Raw genomic sequence first — 19,989 nt, 5'->3', positions numbered from 1 at the left:
TAGTAAGAGCAGCAGGATGTCGTCTGCGAAGACTAGGCCAGGAATTTCTTTGTTGTTTAAGGAAGGGCTTGTCCTATCCTCCTTCCCCTGACATTCCATTACATCATTAATAAAAAGCCAAAACATAATTGGTGATAGTTTACATCCCTGCTTAAGTCCAATATTCGAGTGTATCCTGCCTACCATTAGATCTCCCTTAACTTTAATCGAGCATATCACTTTTGCGTATAATTCTTCTATGGCTTTAATCATTTTATTTGACATCCCTATTCCAGCCAGCTTTGCAAAGACCACCCGTCTGCTAACCGAATCAAAAGTTTTTGTAGGTCTATTGCTGCAATATATAATTACCACCTTTCCTCCTTATGTATTTATCTATTAATGTTTTAATTATAAATATATTGTCTGTAGTTCTCATTCTTTTCCTGAATCCTGATTGGTACACTGAGAGTATAGAGTAATCTTCTGCCCATTTCATAATTCTTTTAGCTAAAATACCGGTGTAAATCTTACTGAGTGTATCCAACAAGGTAATACCCCTATAGTTGTTCGTGTTCAATCTTTCCCCCTTTCTTTTATATATCGGGCAAATTACTCCTTCCTGCCAAGATCTGGGAATTTTTCTGCCATCAAAGATTTTGTTAAATATTTTAGTTATTATTTCTAGAATCTGGCTGTTATTTCCTATCTCTTTCCAAAATTCATACGTAATTCCATTAGCAGCACCTGATGTTCCGCCCTTCCCTTTTTTCAATGTATCTAGTACCTCATCTGTGGTTATTATATCGTCTAGTACAGGCAGAGTAAACTCCACATATCTCAGTATACCAGTCTCATTTTTCTTCCTTTCCCATGTGTCTTTACCCCTATAACCCCTTGAAATGCATTAACCACTCCTCATTCGATATGCTTACTTGATTACAGCTTTTATAATCTTTACATATTGTGCTAATTATTTTCCATACTTTCTTAGTTTCATTTTCTTTACAGTACTTACGTAATAATTTTGCCTCTTTGTCCTGCCAGTTCCTTTTTTGCTTATTAAATCTTTATATTCCTTCCTCTTTTTACAAAAATCTGCTCGTAAATCCTGAGATCCCTCATTTTACATTTTCAATGCCTTGATCACTTGATTTTTCTTTTCTTTACACTCCTCAGCACACCATACATTTTGTTTATATTGCTTTCTCTTACTCACAACCATTTCCTTATCAGCTACTTCTATTGATCTTTCAAGCATTTTTATTGCCTCATCTATGTTATTATCCTCTATCATATACTCAATACCTATCTTCAAAATTTCAAAGTTTTTACCCCTATAGTAGTCCCTACATTCGTATCTCTGTTCCTCACTCCACCTGTATCTTACTAATTGTCTCTGTTCGTAGTTGAAATATTGTTTACCTTCTTGTTTACATTCATCTCTCAGTAATCGAATAGCAACTGGGAAATGATGAGACGCTGTCCAATCTTTTACCTGAATGTCCTTAATATAAGTTAAAGCCTCTCCAGATGCCAACACCAAGTCTATAACACTCCCTCCTAACTCGACTATGTATGTTAGGTTACCTGATTCGTGCCCCGGTCAGCCCCCATTCAAGATGCACAATTCCTCTATCGCACACATTTCCAGTAATTTCTCTCCATTTTTGTTACACTCTTTGTCTTTGCTTCTTCTTTCTATCAATATTTCATCAGTTTCTTTATTGTATAACGGATTATTTAAGCCAACCCTTGCGTTGAAATCACCCATTATAATTATTTCCGCTTCTTCATGTCCTAATTTAATCTGGTTTACAACATCAATAAGCTCTTCAAAGAAGTTTTTCTTCTCAAACGGGGACCCCGATGGGTGGTTGTAACCAAAACCAATGAAAATCTCTCTCCCACTCTGGTTTCCTTTCTTTACTTTTACCCAACTCATTTCCTCATATCCTGATTCCCATAGCGCTTGCATATTTCGTCTTTTGCGATCACTGATATCCTTCCCGGGTAACGCCATTTCAGACTCCATTTATGTTTCGTTCTACTCCAGACCTTAAAACGTGGCATTTGCACATTTTTGCTAGGCGACAACCAAGTCTCAACTATCCTAATAATCTCACTATCCCTCATTAGATCTATAAATTCATCATTTCCCAGTTTGCTTAATATACCCTCGATATTTATTAATCCCACGACCCAGTCTAGTTATTTGTTCGTGGGTATATCTGATGTCGCCAAGGCCTTACTTCTCGTCATTCGTGCTTTCTCTAACCATAATGGATCCACTTGGGGAGCTAACCATTTCATCTTCTAACCCCCTAGCTTCCTCAGACCTTGTCAGCCCTTTTTTTTTTTTGTCCAAATGTCTTTCAAATTTAATGTTGGCTTACGTTTCTTTCCTCCCTGTGATGTCTTATATCCTAGGGATCACCTCTTCTTCTTGAGTTAATCTCCTGAGTTGGTGATGCCTGGTTTCGATCGCCGCGTCATCCAGTTCACTGACCCTGCTTTGTTGGTTGCCACACACACCTGCTGACTCGGATCTACTGCCGTCACTCACTAGACCGCTGGCCTTCCGCATAGCTGACGCATCAGGGCAATGTCCCAGCTCGCGGAGATGACTAACAGTCCATATCCTGCTCCAAGAATCGGCCACTATTATAAGTTTTCATCCAAGGATAAATGCTTTTAGGCCCGAGTGCCGCGTCTTCCCTTGATGAAAACATATTTTCTCATATTTTCCATTTCTTCTTGGTCCAATTCTTTCTTAATCCATATTTTTTTGCCCTTCAATTTTTCGTGTTTTCCAAACTTTTTCGAGCGTTCAAACTAAATACCAAACATACTTTCACTGGTCTTTTCCCCATATTCCTTCCTAATCTAAAGGTACTATCGATATCAGTCTTGTTGCACTCGACCTTCAAACTCTCCCTGATTAGGCAAAGTATTCTGTCTAACAAATCGTTAAAGTTCTCTCTTTCTGTTTCTACCAGCCCGTAGATTATTATGTTTCTCTTCCTATCTTCCTTCGCTCGTGCCTTTTCCTTTTCTTCGAGGTTCCTTAACCTTTCTGCTAGTTCCAGTACTTTCGTCCTCATTCCATCTATTTCGTTCTTATTCTGCAGTACGCTCTCTTTGATATCATTGAGTTCTGATTGTATGAATGTCTTCAAATTCTTGAATTCATTTTTTGTTCCGTTAACATTTCCTTGGTCTTCTCCGCTTGGTATTCTTGCATGGCCTCCTTGAGCTTCTTAATATCTTCCCATGACAGCCCAGGGCCAGGGTTTAGCTCCACTCCACCGATCACTAGTAGCACCATCACCACCACTAATGAAAATACTATTTGTGTAATGTTAAGACTGTTTTTCACCATTTGAAATGATTTCACCTTCCATCTGCCCTCCCATCTGCCTATAGTACACCTGTATTGATCAATTGAAACTCCCATGTTAACACACTCCTATACTTTTCACATGCCCAGCACTACGTCCGTTCACCTCGCGAGCTGAGTTATACCAGAAAGTATATAGCAGTGTCAAACTAGAGGAAAATTTAATTAGCAAACCGATAGAGTGCAAGGTGGGTCTAAAACAAGGATGCAAAAATATCGCCTATATTATTCTTATTATTTATAAATGATATACTGGATGGGCACGGAGGAGAAAATTGGGCTGTGCCGGCAGTGAACAATATAGAGATTCCAGGTTTGATATTCGCGGGTGATATATTGTTAATGACTCTAACAAGGGGGGATTGCAAAGAAGTATGAATAAATTAGCGGAATATGCAAATAAGTGTTCATTAAAAATTAATTGTAACAAATCGAAGGTGATGATTATAAGGAAGGGGAAGAGGACGAAAAGAGGAAGAAAATGGATGATAAAGGGGGAAATAATTGATGAAGTAGAGAGATTATAATACCTAGGATTGCTGCTAAATAGCATAGGAGGGTGGGATGATGGGATGATCCCATCCAGAGGTGTAAACTGAGAGGGGTTGCAGCTCTCGCAGCAGTAAAAATTCTAGTGGCTATTGGTACTGAGATTAGTGGTAAAGGTATTAGTACTAAGTAGAGCTCTATATGGGGTAGAATTATGGGGGCTGGAAAGGAAAAGGGCCAGTTTAAACCAAATCATACACAAATTCAGTAAGACAATTATGAGATTACTGCAATGTACAGCTAATGTGGGGGCATTAATAATATGCGGAGATAATCAAGGGGTGGAACGCGTTAAAAGAGTATTGAATTATTGGATGAGACTTAAACGGGGAAGATGTGGTATTTTGCTGCAGGAGTCATTCAAACAAGAATTGAAAGAAATGTATTATGATTGTTGGCTGGCAGATATTAAAACCTATGTTGAGAATCTGGGTATGGGATATACTTGGCGAGATATATCGAAGGGAAAAGAAAGCAGAAGCCAGAGAGCCATTATAACGAGAATTACGGATATACAAATGCAAAAATGGTTAGAAGAATGTAGGGAAAAGCCTTCGCTCAGTCTATTCTATAAGGTATTCCAAACCTCTAAGTTAAACATAAGATTCGCTAATGGAAGGTTGAAAGGCGGGCTATTATGGTGGCCGATGGGATTGTACAGAAACAAAGGATTGACTAGGAGCAAAGAGAGATCACAGTGTACCCTATGTGAGGAAAAGGCTGATGACTTGCACTTACTAGACTCTTTTAAAGGGACTGAGAAATTGAGGGCATTGTTTCTTAGCTTGAAACAACAAGAAATCTGCAAGCAAAATGATGAACAAAAATTTTAGTGTGGATAGTGAACCAATGGAACCTGAATAAGTTTTTATGTGCAGTAAAAAAACTGTGTTTAAGAAAAATGAAAGGTATCGTATGATGTAATTAAGCAAACGCATAGGTGGTCTGGAATGTAAACAGAGAAGTGGCCAGCATAAGTAGGTTAGTAGTTGATTGGCACTCAGCGAATTACAAAGTTTTGACAACGTCAGCGTGGAGTGGCAAGTTGCTACCAGAAACGCGGACGGGGTCAGATGAAAGTGTAGAAGTAGGCCTACACACGGTTCCATAATCTTTCCTTCTACACTATTCTTCGTCTTTGTTAATCGCCAGGCTCCATCCAGCGGTTATCACTGCTGGTGAAAGCGGTTATTCCTACTATTTCAAAATCCTTTCAACATCGTCAGTAGCCTCGTGATTCCTGGCAAACGCCGATTATCTGGTAACCTCCAGACTCCAAAACGCAGTGAGCACTGCGTGGAGGGCCCAATACTCCGGGCCCCACCGGGCAGTGGTCGCTGCGTGGAGGGTCTACTTTACCTATCACAGCATATTTGTTTATTATAACTGTATATTTGTTTTGTTCGCTACTAACAACACAGGGTCTAAGTTGGAGGTGACCTCTGTATAGACCCTTTGGAAATAAATAAATAAATAAATAAATAAGTAAATAAATAAATAAATAAATAAATAAATAAATAAATAAATGTCAGAACAAATGAGTATTGGTTATTTATCTTGCATCTCGATGTGTTTAACGGCAAAAGAATTAAAATGTTGTGACTTAATGGTAGCAAAGTACACGGGGCAACGCAGCTACGATGAAGGTACAGTGTACAAGGTCAGCAGCATTGTTGGGAGGGGAGGAGTGACCTGTACGTAATGTTTACGACTCGGATATTGCTAGTATGTAGCCAGTGAACACAAACCGCTTAGTATGGCACAGTTCACATCGAGGGAATATTTGGACATGATTTTACTTTAAGCTGAACGATTTCCACAAAGAAGGGCTCCACATCGGCGTACGATCAATCAGTCCAAATTCATCTTTCCATAAACGAACAATACCCCCATTCTATGCTATTTTAAATAATAAATCCACCTTGGATCTTTAAATTTGGGACCGGGCGAGTTGGCTGTGCGGTTAGGAGCACGCAGCTGTGAGCTCGCATCCGGGAGATAGTGGGTTCGAATCCCACTGTCGGCAGCCCTGAAGATGGTTTACCGTGGTTTCCCATTTTCACACCAGGCAAATGCTGGGGCTGTGCCTTAATTGAGGCCACGGCCGCTTCCTTCACATTCCTAGGCCTTTCCTGTCCCATCGTCACCATAAAACCTATCTGTGTCGGTGCGACGTAACGCAAATAGCAAAAAAAAAAATTAAATTTGGAAACAGGACAGTTGTTCATTTCCTCGGAAAGTTACATTACCTCAAACAACTAAAGAAATATTGCAGTTAGCATCGTTCTTTGGCTGAGTTAGTGAAATGCATTATTTTTCTCCGCCGCTTTTTCCACTCCCTTGTGGTGTCACGGGGCCGATCTATATCGTACATGTGGATTTGACCCAGTCTTTCAGTCGAATGCCTTTCCTGACTCCAACCCTGTATATGGGCAGGCGTTCTGTAGATTAAAACCAAGTTTGAATTCAAGAAGACAAATTGGGGAAAATATTCGTTATAGGTCATGATATTGTTATAGCTACCAGGACCTACAGTTCAACGTGTAATCTGAAGCACTTGGACATGCCTTTCCTTTCAAAAGCCTCAAGTGCATTGGCTGGAATTCGAAATTGGGCCGCTTTGGTGAAAAGCCAACGACAATGCCACCCGACGATAGATATACAGGAGCTTACTTATTAAATGGGGCTAATTATCATGACTTTCTAGTCAATGTGTTGCCCATCTTACTGGAGGACGTGGCATGTCAGCCAAGGCTGCAGATATGCTCCATGCACGATAGCAAACCGGCCCACTTTGTACATAATGTGCATGAAAACCGAACGCTGACATTTCAGGAATGCTGGATTGGTTGAGGAGAGCCTAAACCTTAGCCTGCTCATTCCCCTGACCTTAATCCCTTAGGCCCGGTTTCATCAATGTGGGATAAATATACTCTAACCCTGGGTTTGAACACTTAGGGTTAATATTTTAACTCATTCTTACGAGTCACGCGTTTTACCATGCTATTTCAGCAGAGGGTTAACTAACAGACGGTTAACTAAAAGTAGGGAAGATCACAATATGAAGATACAGTTAGAATTCAAGAGGACAAGTCGGGGCAAATATTATTTTATAGGAAGGAGAGTTAGGGATTGGAATAACTTACCAAGGGGGGTGTTCAATACATTTCCATTTTTTTTGAAATCATTTAAGAAAAGGCTAGGAAAACAACAGTTAGCGAATCTGCCACCTGGGCGACTGCCCTAAATGCAGATCTGTATTGATTGATTTGGTGGACTGAACATCGTATTAACCCTCGCCGGAAACAGCTGCCGTACCAATCAAGGAGGCAGTGATTAAAAATCAGATATTATGAACACACTTCTTGCGTGGTTCTTTTCTTTATTTCATGCGCAATGTTTCGTTTGCTTCCTCAGTTCCGTGGTGGATATTATTATTTTGTGACCGTGACAGAAGTGATTGCAGTGATCGAAAAATGGAAGAAGTTCAGAAGAGAAATAGGGGCACGAAATTTTCTGCGAAAAAACCTGTTACTTATTGAGTTAACCACCCAGTACCAAAACATTATAGAGTGCAAGAGGACTGACGGTGTAAAATTAAAAGAAAAGGAGGACACATGGGAAAAAATAGCAGGGAAATTTAATATCATTGCCCCCGTTACAGGCCATCTTGCAACTATATAACGAATTTTGAGGTTAGAATCACTGATTACTTGACAACTGACAGAAAAATAACCCTTGTTGTTGTCTCCGAGAATTATATGAAACGACCCTGTGGTATAAAACCTAAATTCAATCAATACCTTCATTGTAGGAGAAAGAGACCTGCTTCGGTCAGCTGTGTATTCTAACCTCTCGCGAATTTCATCGACGACTTTACTGACGACAGTTTTTGACAGTCTGTGGCTCTTCAGAAATTGTTCCTCAGAGAGATTTTGAAAGTCGTTCCTTTTTATTATAGACCTATTTCTGTTACGAACACAATTTAACAAATCTAAATAAAGCAACTATGCATCAAACGCTTGATTTATGGCGGCTATTTTGCTTTCAACTTCGAGTTAACAGTTTAACCCAGGTTAAAGGAGGGGTTAACTTAACTCCGGCCTTAACCTAGAGTTAAAGTTAACCGTCCATGATGAAACAGAATGAATAGTAAAGTTCAGACTTAAAACTGTACCTAGTATAACTTGGGGTTAAGGTTTAACCCACGTTGATGAAACCGGCCCTTAGACTTTTGATTATGGGGACACATGAAGTCCTTGGTATATGTGAAACCGATCAGGGAATTGCAGACACTGTATGAGTGCATCTTCAGTGTCTGTGTGCACATCCGCAACCAGCCAGGCGTGTTATAAAGAAAGCGTGATTCCCTGCAGCGTAGAGTTCTGCTGAGTTACCGTGAATGATCAGCATATTGAGCACCTCCTATGAACATGTGCGCATATCTCTAAATGCATTTATTATAGGATCTGTGTTTCTTGTTTCGCTGCATAATATTATTGTACCTCTAAAAGTAACACATGTTTATTTAAATACTCTGTATATTTAAAAGTTCGGTATACTTTACCTCCAGTTTGAAATATTTTAATTAAAACAAGCAAAGAAAACATTATTAAACGTTCACTTACCATTGACGAAGTTTCCTGGCTCAATAATAGCTACATGGATGTCCCAGAGTTTCATTTCGAATCGAAGACAGTCTGAGAGCGCTTCAACACCGTATTTCGTGATGCAGTAGGGAGCACGGTTCAGGGCACATTGACGCCCTAATCCACTGGCAACGTTCACTATTCGTCCTAAAATAAACAGTAGAAGTCCCAACAAAATTGCTCTAGATTTAGTTTAAGAGAATGGGTTATCTTTGGGAGAAAAAGAGCCATTGCTATCCCGTTCATAAATTCGTCCAATCGATTTGCTATTTAAAATAAGCTTTATTATAACTTATGGCTTACCTTTAGTCTTCCGAATGTAGGGGAGAAATGCTTGAGTAACCCGGATCATACCCCATACATTCACCTCCATGATTTTCTTGTATATGGAGATCGGTACCCACTCGACGTGACCGAACGTGCTCCATCCTGCATTGTTTACAATGCCCCACAAACCTGAAAATCATGGTATAATAATAACAACAACAACAACAATAATAATAGTATCACGGAAGCAATCTGAACTTAACTATGTCCACATAAATTACTGGGTCATTGCTAGATGTCACTACTGTTGTATTTAACTTAGTTGAGAATTGTGTCCGTATTGGTGTGGCACATACAGGGCGATAAACTTTTGTTTGTAAGTTGCCACTAATAGCAGCCAATCAGCCTACTGCCTGTTTACGTCATTATCAACCAATCTGCACCCAACTCTTCCCTTTATAAACTGTGAGTTTGAACCTAATCTATTTTGATCTGACCTTTGAGTGCGCGAAGAAAGGGAGGAGGCTACGACGAGGCTGGGGTAGCGGCAATAAAGTAGGCAGAACTTTTAACTAACATGTGACCACCTTGTAGGGTGGTTTATCCTCTGTGTAATCGGGCCTTCTGCCCCATTACGTTTTATTGACAAGTTATGTCACGGGATTGCTTGAGCTGTTCAGCACCACTTTCATTTCGTTCTCGGCCTTTCGATTAACCTTCTCTTTTCTTTTCTTGTCCGTTTAGTGTGAGCGACTCCTGTGTTTCTATATATTTCGATCCGAGAGATAGTAAATCGAACCCCACTGTCGCCACACTGTTCTGATGTGAACTCTTATGAGTAAATTGAGGTATCTGATGTGTTTTCTTGGTACATTAGACCGTTGAAAATTGAAATTGTGGTTCGGGACACTTCTGAAATGTAAACTTTGAAGGGAGGGTTCGATTACCCTCTCGGTAACTTTGTTTTGGAAGCTCCAGGTTCTTTCTCTATTTTAAACAAACTAAGGTTCGATATTCGCTCTGAATGGGAGCTTCATGCGTAAAGGCTGAAGCCTCATTGTTCTCCCTCTTTAACCAAAGATACTTGTAAGACCTATTGATCCTGTGAAGACTTAAAGTCTTGTATGGTAAATTGGGAGCTTCTCCTCCCTAGCCAACACATTATTTTAAATTGTGTATGTTGTTACTGTTTGTTAAATTGTTGTTTCTTTAAAAACATGATCAAGTCAAAATAAAGGAAAAATACTTTGAAAATATATTCTAAATTTAAAATTTTCTGATCCAGCTCTTCTTTCCCTCTGAACCATGGAAAACTCGTATCAATAATAATAATAATAATAATAATAATAATAATAATAATAATAATAATAATTGTTACGGAGTTTTCCGTGGTAGGTAGAGGTGAAAGAAGGTGCGGGTGTGAGTAGGTCTCCAGCTACGAAAGCAAAATTAATTTAAAATTTAACAAGGTTATATTTTCTTTTCAAAAACAAGAAATAACAAGCATGGCAGGTACAAAGTAGCAAGTCAAAAAGGGTAGTTACAATATTTACAGGAATTGGGCTTCGCGCCCTGATTTTACACAGCTTGGGCAATCAGCTCAGTTTTACCCCAAACACGAGTTTTAACAGAGGGGAAGAAAACCCCATTCATACCTAGGAGCCCTTGCTCCAAATTACACAGAAAAGCCTCCACGAGGCATACAACACTCAATTTTCAAAGAGCCACTCGCTCTCAAAATTTAAGCCTCTCCCAGGCCACACCAAACTCCACCTTCAAGTTGTCCTCACTGGACATAGACACAGGGGTAAAATACCCAACCTACTGAGGTCTATTAAATAAAAATGGGCAATTACATGACCTCTAAAATAACAATTTGAGAGGAGGCGATCTTGCACTCCTAATACACTTTGATTAAGACCTACTTGGCACTAGGCCGTTAATACAAGGGCTAATCCCATGCTAAAGAGGTGACTTAAGAAAAGAACAATTTGTTTTACGTTATCGAAGAATAGGTTGAGAAAAATAAGTTCACCTCAAAACAATAAGAGTGGGAGCTCGAGAGGGTTAGCACTCTCTATCCCAGTATGTAGCTTAAAAGAGAATAGAAGAAAAGATCGTTACATTTTAGGAAAAGGTTACATGGAGGAACGCTTCGCACCCGCCCCGAGAGTTAAACTGCTGAGCTAGCAAAGAAAGAATTAATTAATCGGCCATTACCTTATTGATGACCGCTGCCGAGGAAAGAGGCGCTTCCCGCCTCCTGCTATGTACTTTATACACTGAAAGATGGAACAGAAGTGGCCCGGAGACCCTAAAATCAGCAGTTTATATCCTCTCGCGGAAGGTTCTAGGCGTTAGGGGAATGAAAACACCCTCCCACAAACTTTTTATTGGCTCGGGTACAGAAACATATTCAAGTTGGGGGACGATACCTATGATTGGTCAGAGATTAATAACAGAAATTCGGGATTGGTTAAATGCAAAACAAGGGGAAAGAGAGGGGTATACAGCCAACTTAAACAATAACAGAAATTTTTTTTAGCAAAGACAAACATTTGAAATAAAAATTTCTCCAACAAAATAGTTCTTTGACTTCGCACTAGGGTGCACTATTGTTGATCTTCAGTAGTGTCCTCTAGAAGAGAAAGTTCACACTTCTTACTTCAAGCAAAACAAAAACACATAAAAAATGACACAGTTCAAAAACTCAAAATTTTCCACGTGGTGACATCTTCTGAGAAAGTAGAGAATTAATAGCGTAGATAAAGTTCAGACTTCCTCCAGCAGAGGAGTTTCAACTGGCGCAAATTTTAAATTAGCGGCGTGGAGGTGTACCGCCCGGTACAATAATAATAATAATAATAATAATAATAATAATAATAATAATAATAATAATAATAATAATAATAATAATAATAATGATAAAGCTGGGTCCTGCAGTAGTCACCTGTTTCATCTTTAGAATTTAAGAAAATAAACTGGATGCCGAAAGAAGTTTAAGAAATTTATGAAGACTGACGTTCTTAACGCGCAATGTTAGGTAACACATAAAGAGTAAACAACAACTTTGATTTGTCGAGTCTCTTCCCATATTTCTTCACTATCTGGACGATGATTCCATGTTTCTCCGGCGTATTTCATCTCTTCAAAGTAATGAATAACAATGTGATAGTTCGTGAATCTTTTGACGCTCTTTAAGACCGTTGAGACACACACACAAACGTGCCACATTTGAAACCACGTTCCCCATCGCATTTTTAATTGTTGCGGGTACATCTTCAAGAAGTTCCTGAGCACTGTTTAATTTTGGCGGAAATCCCACCTTTCGATAATACTAAGAAAAGCTAAGAAACATCAGTCCATGTAGGGGAAGGTAGGGTAAAACGGGGTTCTTAATGTTTGGACCTGATTATTTGTTATCAAATAATGTAAAAGTATTATATTTATTGTATATACCGGGCGAGTTGGCCGTGCCGTCAGGGGCGCGAAGCTGTGAGCTTACATCCTGGAGATAGTAAGTTCGAACCTCACTGTCGGCAGACCTGAAGATGTTCTTCCGTGGTTTCCTATTTCCACACCAGGCAAAGGCCGCTTTCTCCCCACTCCTAGGCCTTTCCTATCCAATCGTCGCCATACAAATATGGGACGCTTTATTTGTGTTTGTAATGAAGAGCAGAAAGCAGAACATGTGCGATACTTAACTAAAATGTGGTCTAGTTTTGCCGCAAACAAGTCGTTGCGACGTAAACCCAATTGAAAAAAATATTTAAACATATTTATTACATTGTCAGAAAGTACAAACGTATGTGTAGAATTGACATCCAGCCATTTCAACTCTTAAAATAATAAATTAATTAAATACATTAAATGTCTATTATACCATAGAAAGTTGAAAATACAGCTGTTTTATTCACATATTGCACAAATGTGCGTGGTATCCTCGTCGTCTGCCTCACCTCCTCCATGTGAATTGTGGGCCCATTTTTTGCATGACAGGCATGCAAACCATCCTTCTCCTGATACATCATGGCAATAGCGACAGTTATCACAGGGTTTTAAGCCTGCAGTGTGAGCGGAATCAGTCTTCCGATTAATGCTTTTGCCATGCTTAGAAGAGGATCTTGTTTTTCTTCCAGCAAATATGGGACTTGTTTGCGGGAAAACTAGACAACATTTTAGTTAAATATTGATACATGTTCTGCTTTCTGCTCTTCATTACCAATACATATAAAGCGTCCCATATTTGTATGAATATTGTATTCCGGATTTTCCCTTGTTTTCTTAATGTGATGCTCTAAAAATGCTTCGGGCACGCGAAATTGAGTAGCTGCCATTTACAACAGCCTGAATTGCATCTTCCATGGATAAATTGGACCACTGTTGCCTCTTCGTCTTCTTTTTATATACTCTTACCATTATAAAACATGCAACCGAAAGATAAATCCATAAGAACAAATAAACTTTAATGAAATATGAAGTAGGGCAGCTTGCCCCACAATCTCACTTTTACGGTTATCAGGCCTTGACAGAAAAAAATAATTAAAATACGTTTAGCATGTAACGGCGTAAGAAGCTCGTAATGCACAAATGCACACTTCCAAATAATAATACAACATCCTATATAAATGTATCTCATTACCACGTACTCGAGATGAAAGTGTGCTGAATAAATGCAAAATAATGGCAGAATACTAGACAGTGGCCAAGAGAAACACAGACACACGCAAGGAATTGTGGCAAACTGTTGTATGGCAGGCGATAGTCATGTGATGTCGATGTTCTGAAAGATTCCGGCAGATTGCACCACTTATCGTGGAGATAAGCGCTGTAACACATTTTGCCCCGCTTCTCCGGTTTGCCCCACCTTCCCCTACGATAGCCAAAATAAACGGAATTTGAAACAGTAGTACTGTGTGAAAATTATGTTGCATTATTGTACTTAAGGGGAGGTGTTAGCTTAATTGGGTGAAAAAATCAAAAACCAAATTTGTGTGGTGTGTGTGTGTCCCTTGTAACATCACTTACGTGTCCAAGGCAAAATTTTACGTCTAACGACCCTCCTAGTAGTTTAAACAGACCTTTACTAAGCATGCTGCATTAGGTGTAACACTCCCATTTTCATTCGCTCCTCAGCTACCTTGTATAATTCTGAAATGCTTCATGCTTTCGAGTTATGAGACATTTAATTTTTGGTGTAATACATGTTGGCTACTCTATAAGTCATCTAGTAGGCATGCGAACATCGCTATTCTTTTGTTCCTTTGTTTATCTGTGATAAATTTTGTGGTGGTATCGTTGTTTCGCGTTCTTAATTTTTCATATCGTGTGTTTTGTGTTTACTTCAAATGACAAAACCACAGGATATTTTCAAGAAGAGGAAAGGTGTTCGAGGGAAAATAAAAGTTGTCTTGTGCAATAATAGAGGTCCACTTGAAAATGTGAGGTTAGAGCAAACACCTAATCATGATATTGGAAATACAACTCCCAAATCCATTGTAAGTGCTTCTAGACGTAAACTATTATCATTTGAGAACTCGTATGAATATGAAGATGATTCACACGATGTAAATATTGTTGTATCATTGGATTTGCTGAATAATGCAATCAGTGACTTTGCTATTTGTAAACAGTGCAAAGACAACAGCATAAAATGTGTTGAAGACTGTAAAAAGATAGCTGGCCTGGCAACAAATCTGGTTCTCATGTGTACAAACTGTAGTGCTGAACTTTCCTTTTCAACTTTCCAGAACATAACTCGGTGCATGATATCAACATAAGACTTGTGTATGGATTGCGGTGCATAGGCAAGGGATTTGCTGCAGGGAGGATGGGAGGTTTTGAATTTACCGAAGCCTCCTTCACAATTTAGGAAGTACAATAAGGACATTAATAGTGCTGTAAAATGTTGTGCCGTGCAATCTATGTCTTCTGCTGTAAAGGAAATTATTGAAATGAATGAAGGATCTACTGATCTCACTATGGCATTGGACGGCACCTGGCAGAAGCGCGGATATACTATCCTAAATGGTGGTGTATCTGCTACAAGCATGGGAACAGGTAAAGTGTTGGATGTGGAAATTTTAACCAAGTACTGGCAGACATGCCTCAATCTGAAAAACTCTGAGGAAAACATAGCATCCCACATGAATGGGAATGAGTGCAGGAGAAACTTTTATGGCAAAAGTGGAGGAACGGAATCGGCAGGAGCAGTAGCTATATTCAACGTGTCATTGGAGAGGTACGACATCCGATATGTGAATTACTTAGCTGATGGTGACAGTAAGGGTTTTCATAAAGTGGTAGAGAGCAAGCCTTATTGAGACATTGGTATTGCGAATCGTGAATGTGTAGGACACGTTCAAAAGATAATGGGTTCCCGCCTGAGAAAATTGAGAAAGGATATGAAAGGCAAGAAAATTGAAGATGGGCATGTTTTATCAGGAAAGGGTAGACTGGCTGAAAAAGAAATTGACATTCTTCAAAGTTACTATGGCTCGGCAGTCAGAAATAATGTGGATTCCTTGGAAAATATGAGACATGCTGTGCGGGCTACATACTTCCACAAAATTTCAACTGACAGTCACCCACAGCATTATCTCTGTCCAAAAGGCGAATCATCATGGTGTTTATATAACAAGTCACAAGTTACTGGAGATCAATACAGGCACGAACATTCACTTCCTGTGGCAGCTGTAGATATCATAAAACCAGTTTACAGGGCTCTTGCTGATCCAAATTTGCTGAAGAAAGGTTTGGACGGCAAGACGCAAAACCCCAACGAGTCTTTGAACAATGTTGTGTGGACTCGAATCCCTAAGAATGTGTTTGTTGGGTTGGAAACTGTGTGCATTTGTGTATTTGATGCTGTATTGAACGTTAATGATGGTAATTTCGAAGTACAGTATATGTGCTTTAAAACATTTAAACGTTGAAGCCGGCAAAAACACTGTGAGAGCGCTTAAAGAAATTGATAGATTTAGAATTAAAAGAGCTGATAAGGATATCGAAGACTTTATTGAGGAATCTAGGAAGCACAAGAGGCAAAACAGAAAGACTGAGGATGAGGATGATGATGATCATGATGACAACCCGGAGTGTGGTGCAGGGATGCACTGATATATGTTGAAACTTTAAGTTCATTTTCCTGAAAACTGATTTTTTTGTATAAATGACCCATTTTTCAGAATCTTCTCATCATAGAAAAATTATTTTTGTTAATACATAATGATGAATCTACTGAGTTACTCCTAACTCCCATCTTGCAGTTGTATGGATGTTACAGATAAATTTTCGATGAAAAATGTACTAAAAATTGTGTACTACTGAAAAATCGGCCTTAATATTTCATATTCAGGAAGAACTTCTTGAAACAAAGTCAGTGTACATACAAGGTATCACCATAAGAGCATACCAAATTTGGTATACGTGGGGCTAACGATTCCAGAGAAAACGGGTCAAAAAGTATGGCGATTTAACATGTGAGTATAGGGGCTAACACCTCCCCTTAAATAGAGTGCACATAAAGAAGTGTTAAGACCTATAGGATATTATGAGACTTGTGTTATGTGTAGACTCAGATACGAATATAGCCTTGTACGCTCCTCCTCTGATAAAATTGAACTAACCCGTGGGATAACAAACGAAATTCCAGTCACTTCAAATCGCTTTGATGAGGAAATGTCATCATGACCCACAAACTAATGTTTTAATATGCATGTCTCCTCCAGTAGATATCAAATAGCATTTATTTATGCAACCTGTGATATTTTTAGAAACAATAAGTGTTTCGTTGTGCGTAAAGGGCTAAAGTTATAGAACAAAAAATTTGTAGGAGAGCAGTACAAATACAATCAGTCCCATTGCTATCCTTGCATTTCTACTCATAGTCTAATTCATAATAATTACACTGTGCTTCTTAAATAAATAAATAAATAAATAAATAAATAAATAAATAAATAAATAAATAAATAAATAAATAAATAAATAAATAAATAAATAAAACCTCAGGGTTGCAATCATTCAATAAGAATATTATTTTAACTTCGTAGCTAAATTCTACGTTTGTTTCAAAACCATAGTAGACCAAAAACTGTAAAATTGCATTTGGGGTACTGTAACAATCCAGGCAACTGGTAACATCTGCTGTCACCGGGCGAGTTGGCCGTGCGGTTAGGAGCGCGCAGCTGTGAGCTTGCATCCGGGAGATAGTGGGTTCGAATCCCGCTGTCGGCAGCTCTGAAGATGGTTTTCCGTGGTTTCCCATTTTCACACCAGGCAATTAAGGCCACGGTCGCTTCCTTCCCATTCCTAGGCCTTTCCTGTCCCATCGTCGCCATAAGACCTATCTGTGTCGGTGCGACGTAAAGCAAAATAGCAAAAAAAGAAGTAACATCTGCTACATTTCTCCCCGTGTATTCTCTATGATAGAGCCTATACAGATTAGAGGGATATTTGATAGAGGTTTATTGCTTAAGTATGGCCATTTTTAAATATTAAATGTGTGAACGCTTGTGGTCGTATGAGTTTTGATAAGAGGAAATGAGGACTTTTCATACAATCACATTTTCACTTACGTCGATATTTTGGATGAAAATCAATGGCAATCTCAAGCAGTGAAACTGAGAACCGATCCCTGAGAGACTTCATTTTTCTGAACTTGATATTACGAATATGCCTTCCCTATTCGGTCATGAAACACACGGAGGGACGAAAAATTGCTATAAAAATCGGCTAGTTACCTCGTAATTTCCACTGATGCAGGGCTCAAAAGATGCCGTAACGCCATGTGATGTTATAGGCCTTGTCCAAGACGAAGAACACAACCACCAAATGTTGTTTTCGAAGGAAAACATCCTGGATAGAACTCTCCAGGCGCACAAGGTGGTCAGTGGTGGAGCGAGCAGCTCGAAAGCCACATTGGTTCTCGAAAATATAACTTTTTTCTCTAGACATTACACACATAGTAGATTATTCATCCTCTCAAGCGGTGTACACAGAGCGTTAGTAAGAAAAAATACGTCTGTTACTTTCTGCATATTTAGAGTCTTTGACAGGCTCCAGGAGAGGAATTACTCTCCCCTTTCACCACTGAGACGGAAACTCACCCTCTAACCAGATTAGGTTGAACAACCCTAGAAGGTAGCCTAGGCTAACTTTGCTGGGGTGTTTCAACATCTGGTTTTGGATATAATCTGGTCCGCGAGCCGTGTCTTTGCAAAACGTCAAGGCATTCCGGAGTTGTGACTCCGAAAAGGACACATTTGCAATCTCTGAAGCGTGAGTAGCATAACATAGATGATGGGTTCTGCCTCCCAATTCATAGCAAGGAAATCAGGATGGTAATTCTCCGAACCAAACTCAGCCGCGGAGTGACTTGCTAAATGATTAGCAACCGTGGGTTGATCAGTGACTATACTACATAGAATGGAAATTTTCGGTGCAAAGGATGGTCCTTGTACTCCCGAAATGTGTCAAAGTTAAGTCCACACTTAAAATGATGAATAATGTGCCGTCATGGACGACGCATTGCCTTCCCATGAAGTTTTCCTAGCCTTAGAGCGGTGTTTCTTATACAATATGTTACCAAGCTGGCACACAGTAGGCTGCTTTTAATAGAGTTCATAAGTACGACGTCGCTCTTTTATAATTGCTAGAATTTCTTCGTTCTACCGTGGAACGAGTTTTCGTTGGGAAGTCCAAAAAAATATCGGATGGTCTTCTCAGCAGCAGCAAGAATAACTTGTGTGATATAAATCAAATAACCTTCCGGCAATTCGAGTCGTTAAAGACAACTAGTGATGCAAACTTCGGCCAATCAGCACGTTTTAGCAGCCAGGGAGCCTCGATGGATTTCTGTTTCAACAAGGTGAGAACAATGGGGAAGCATTCAGTGTCACAGAGGTTGTCGTGTACATCCCACCGAAGCAAGGAAAACGAGCGCACGGCTGCACACATTAAAGTCGAAGCGAGAAAAGGTTCCGTGCGCTACACTGAAGTATGTGGGCTCCCGTGTATTCTCCTATCAACTTGTCTAAGTCCATTTCCCTGGTGAAAGGCATTTCAGAGTCCCATAACAGGTTACAAGCGTTAAAATCACCTAAGAGGAGGAAAGGCGGTCGGAGGTTATTTATAAAGTCAACTACATCATTGATATTCAGAAGCTGGAATGGTGGGGAATAAACGTTGCAAACTGAAGTCATGACAGGAAGTAAACTCGTGCTTCTATCGCATCCAGCTTGGTTCTTAGAGGAACCACTTCGCTGTAGGTACTAGAACGAGTAAAGATACCAACGTCTCCAGAAGCCCGGTAGACATAGCCTCATTCTTTCGAGTACAGTCTAAAATTTCTCAAGACCTTATGATGGACTGGTCTGAGATTAGTTTCTTGAATACAGATTATACTCGCGACGAGTTGACTGATCAGCTGGCGCAGCTCACTAACGTCCCTGTCATAACCATTACAATTCCACTGTAACAGGGCTATCGTGCGGACATTTTTAGGTTATAATTGGCGAAGCATTTTTTAAAATAAACAATAATGTATCCATCTAAGGACGGAGATGAACCCTCAACTACATCACCTCATCGCCGGACAAGGTTTCGGAGGGGTGGAGGGGCCCGAGTGTTGTTCTAGACACTTTTCGATAGCGGGGTTCTTCCTGCGAGGGGACGCTGACACATACCCTTCAGATGGACGACATGTTTTTTCTTTCATAGGAGGAGTAAGGGAGCGCTTAGGAAACGCTTCCTTCTTCCCCACATTTTGTTAAATTTTAGACGGGCTGGGAGGGGGATTAGGAGCGAATTTCGCCGATCTCTTGGAGGAGAAGGACTTCGCATGGCCTTCCTCCCCTGCCGTGCCGGCATAGTTGTCATCGCCGGCACACGCTTCTTTGTGGCCGAAGTTAGGGTGGTCCCCACCTTCGGGCTTTTACTCCTGCCGCCTTGGACGCAGAGATCTTGACAGGTGTTACTGGAAGAAATGACGAACTTGGTAAACTCTGTGCTACAACGCTAAAGTCTAACGGCTTGGCAGGTATATTCATGGAATTAAGCTCAAGGCGCACTTCCTGGTATGAAAGACCATCCACTGTCTTGATCTCCTTGATCATCTTCTCTCTGAGATAGGACTGTTTCCATCTC

General features: G+C 39.8%; 1 protein-coding gene across 1 annotated transcript in view; it reads right to left on the bottom strand.

The window, feature by feature from the left end:
- The window catches only part of LOC136863277 (D-beta-hydroxybutyrate dehydrogenase, mitochondrial), a 137,326-nt gene that overhangs the window by 34,337 nt on the left and 83,000 nt on the right, over nt 1–19,989 (bottom strand). Inside the window, exons 5-6 of the mRNA XM_067139662.2 lie at nt 8,881–9,033; nt 8,557–8,724 (exon numbers count right to left, since the gene is read on the bottom strand). Of these exons, the coding sequence (XP_066995763.2) occupies nt 8,557–8,724; nt 8,881–9,033 (321 nt within the window). The remainder of the gene's footprint in view (nt 1–8,556; nt 8,725–8,880; nt 9,034–19,989) is intronic.

The sequence above is a fragment of the Anabrus simplex genome, chromosome 2 (genome assembly GCF_040414725.1).
Source record: "Anabrus simplex isolate iqAnaSimp1 chromosome 2, ASM4041472v1, whole genome shotgun sequence".
Lineage (NCBI taxonomy): Eukaryota > Metazoa > Arthropoda > Insecta > Orthoptera > Tettigoniidae > Anabrus > Anabrus simplex.
Note: the sequence above shows the minus strand (reverse complement) of the source record. Positions and strands in the feature narration are given on the sequence as shown.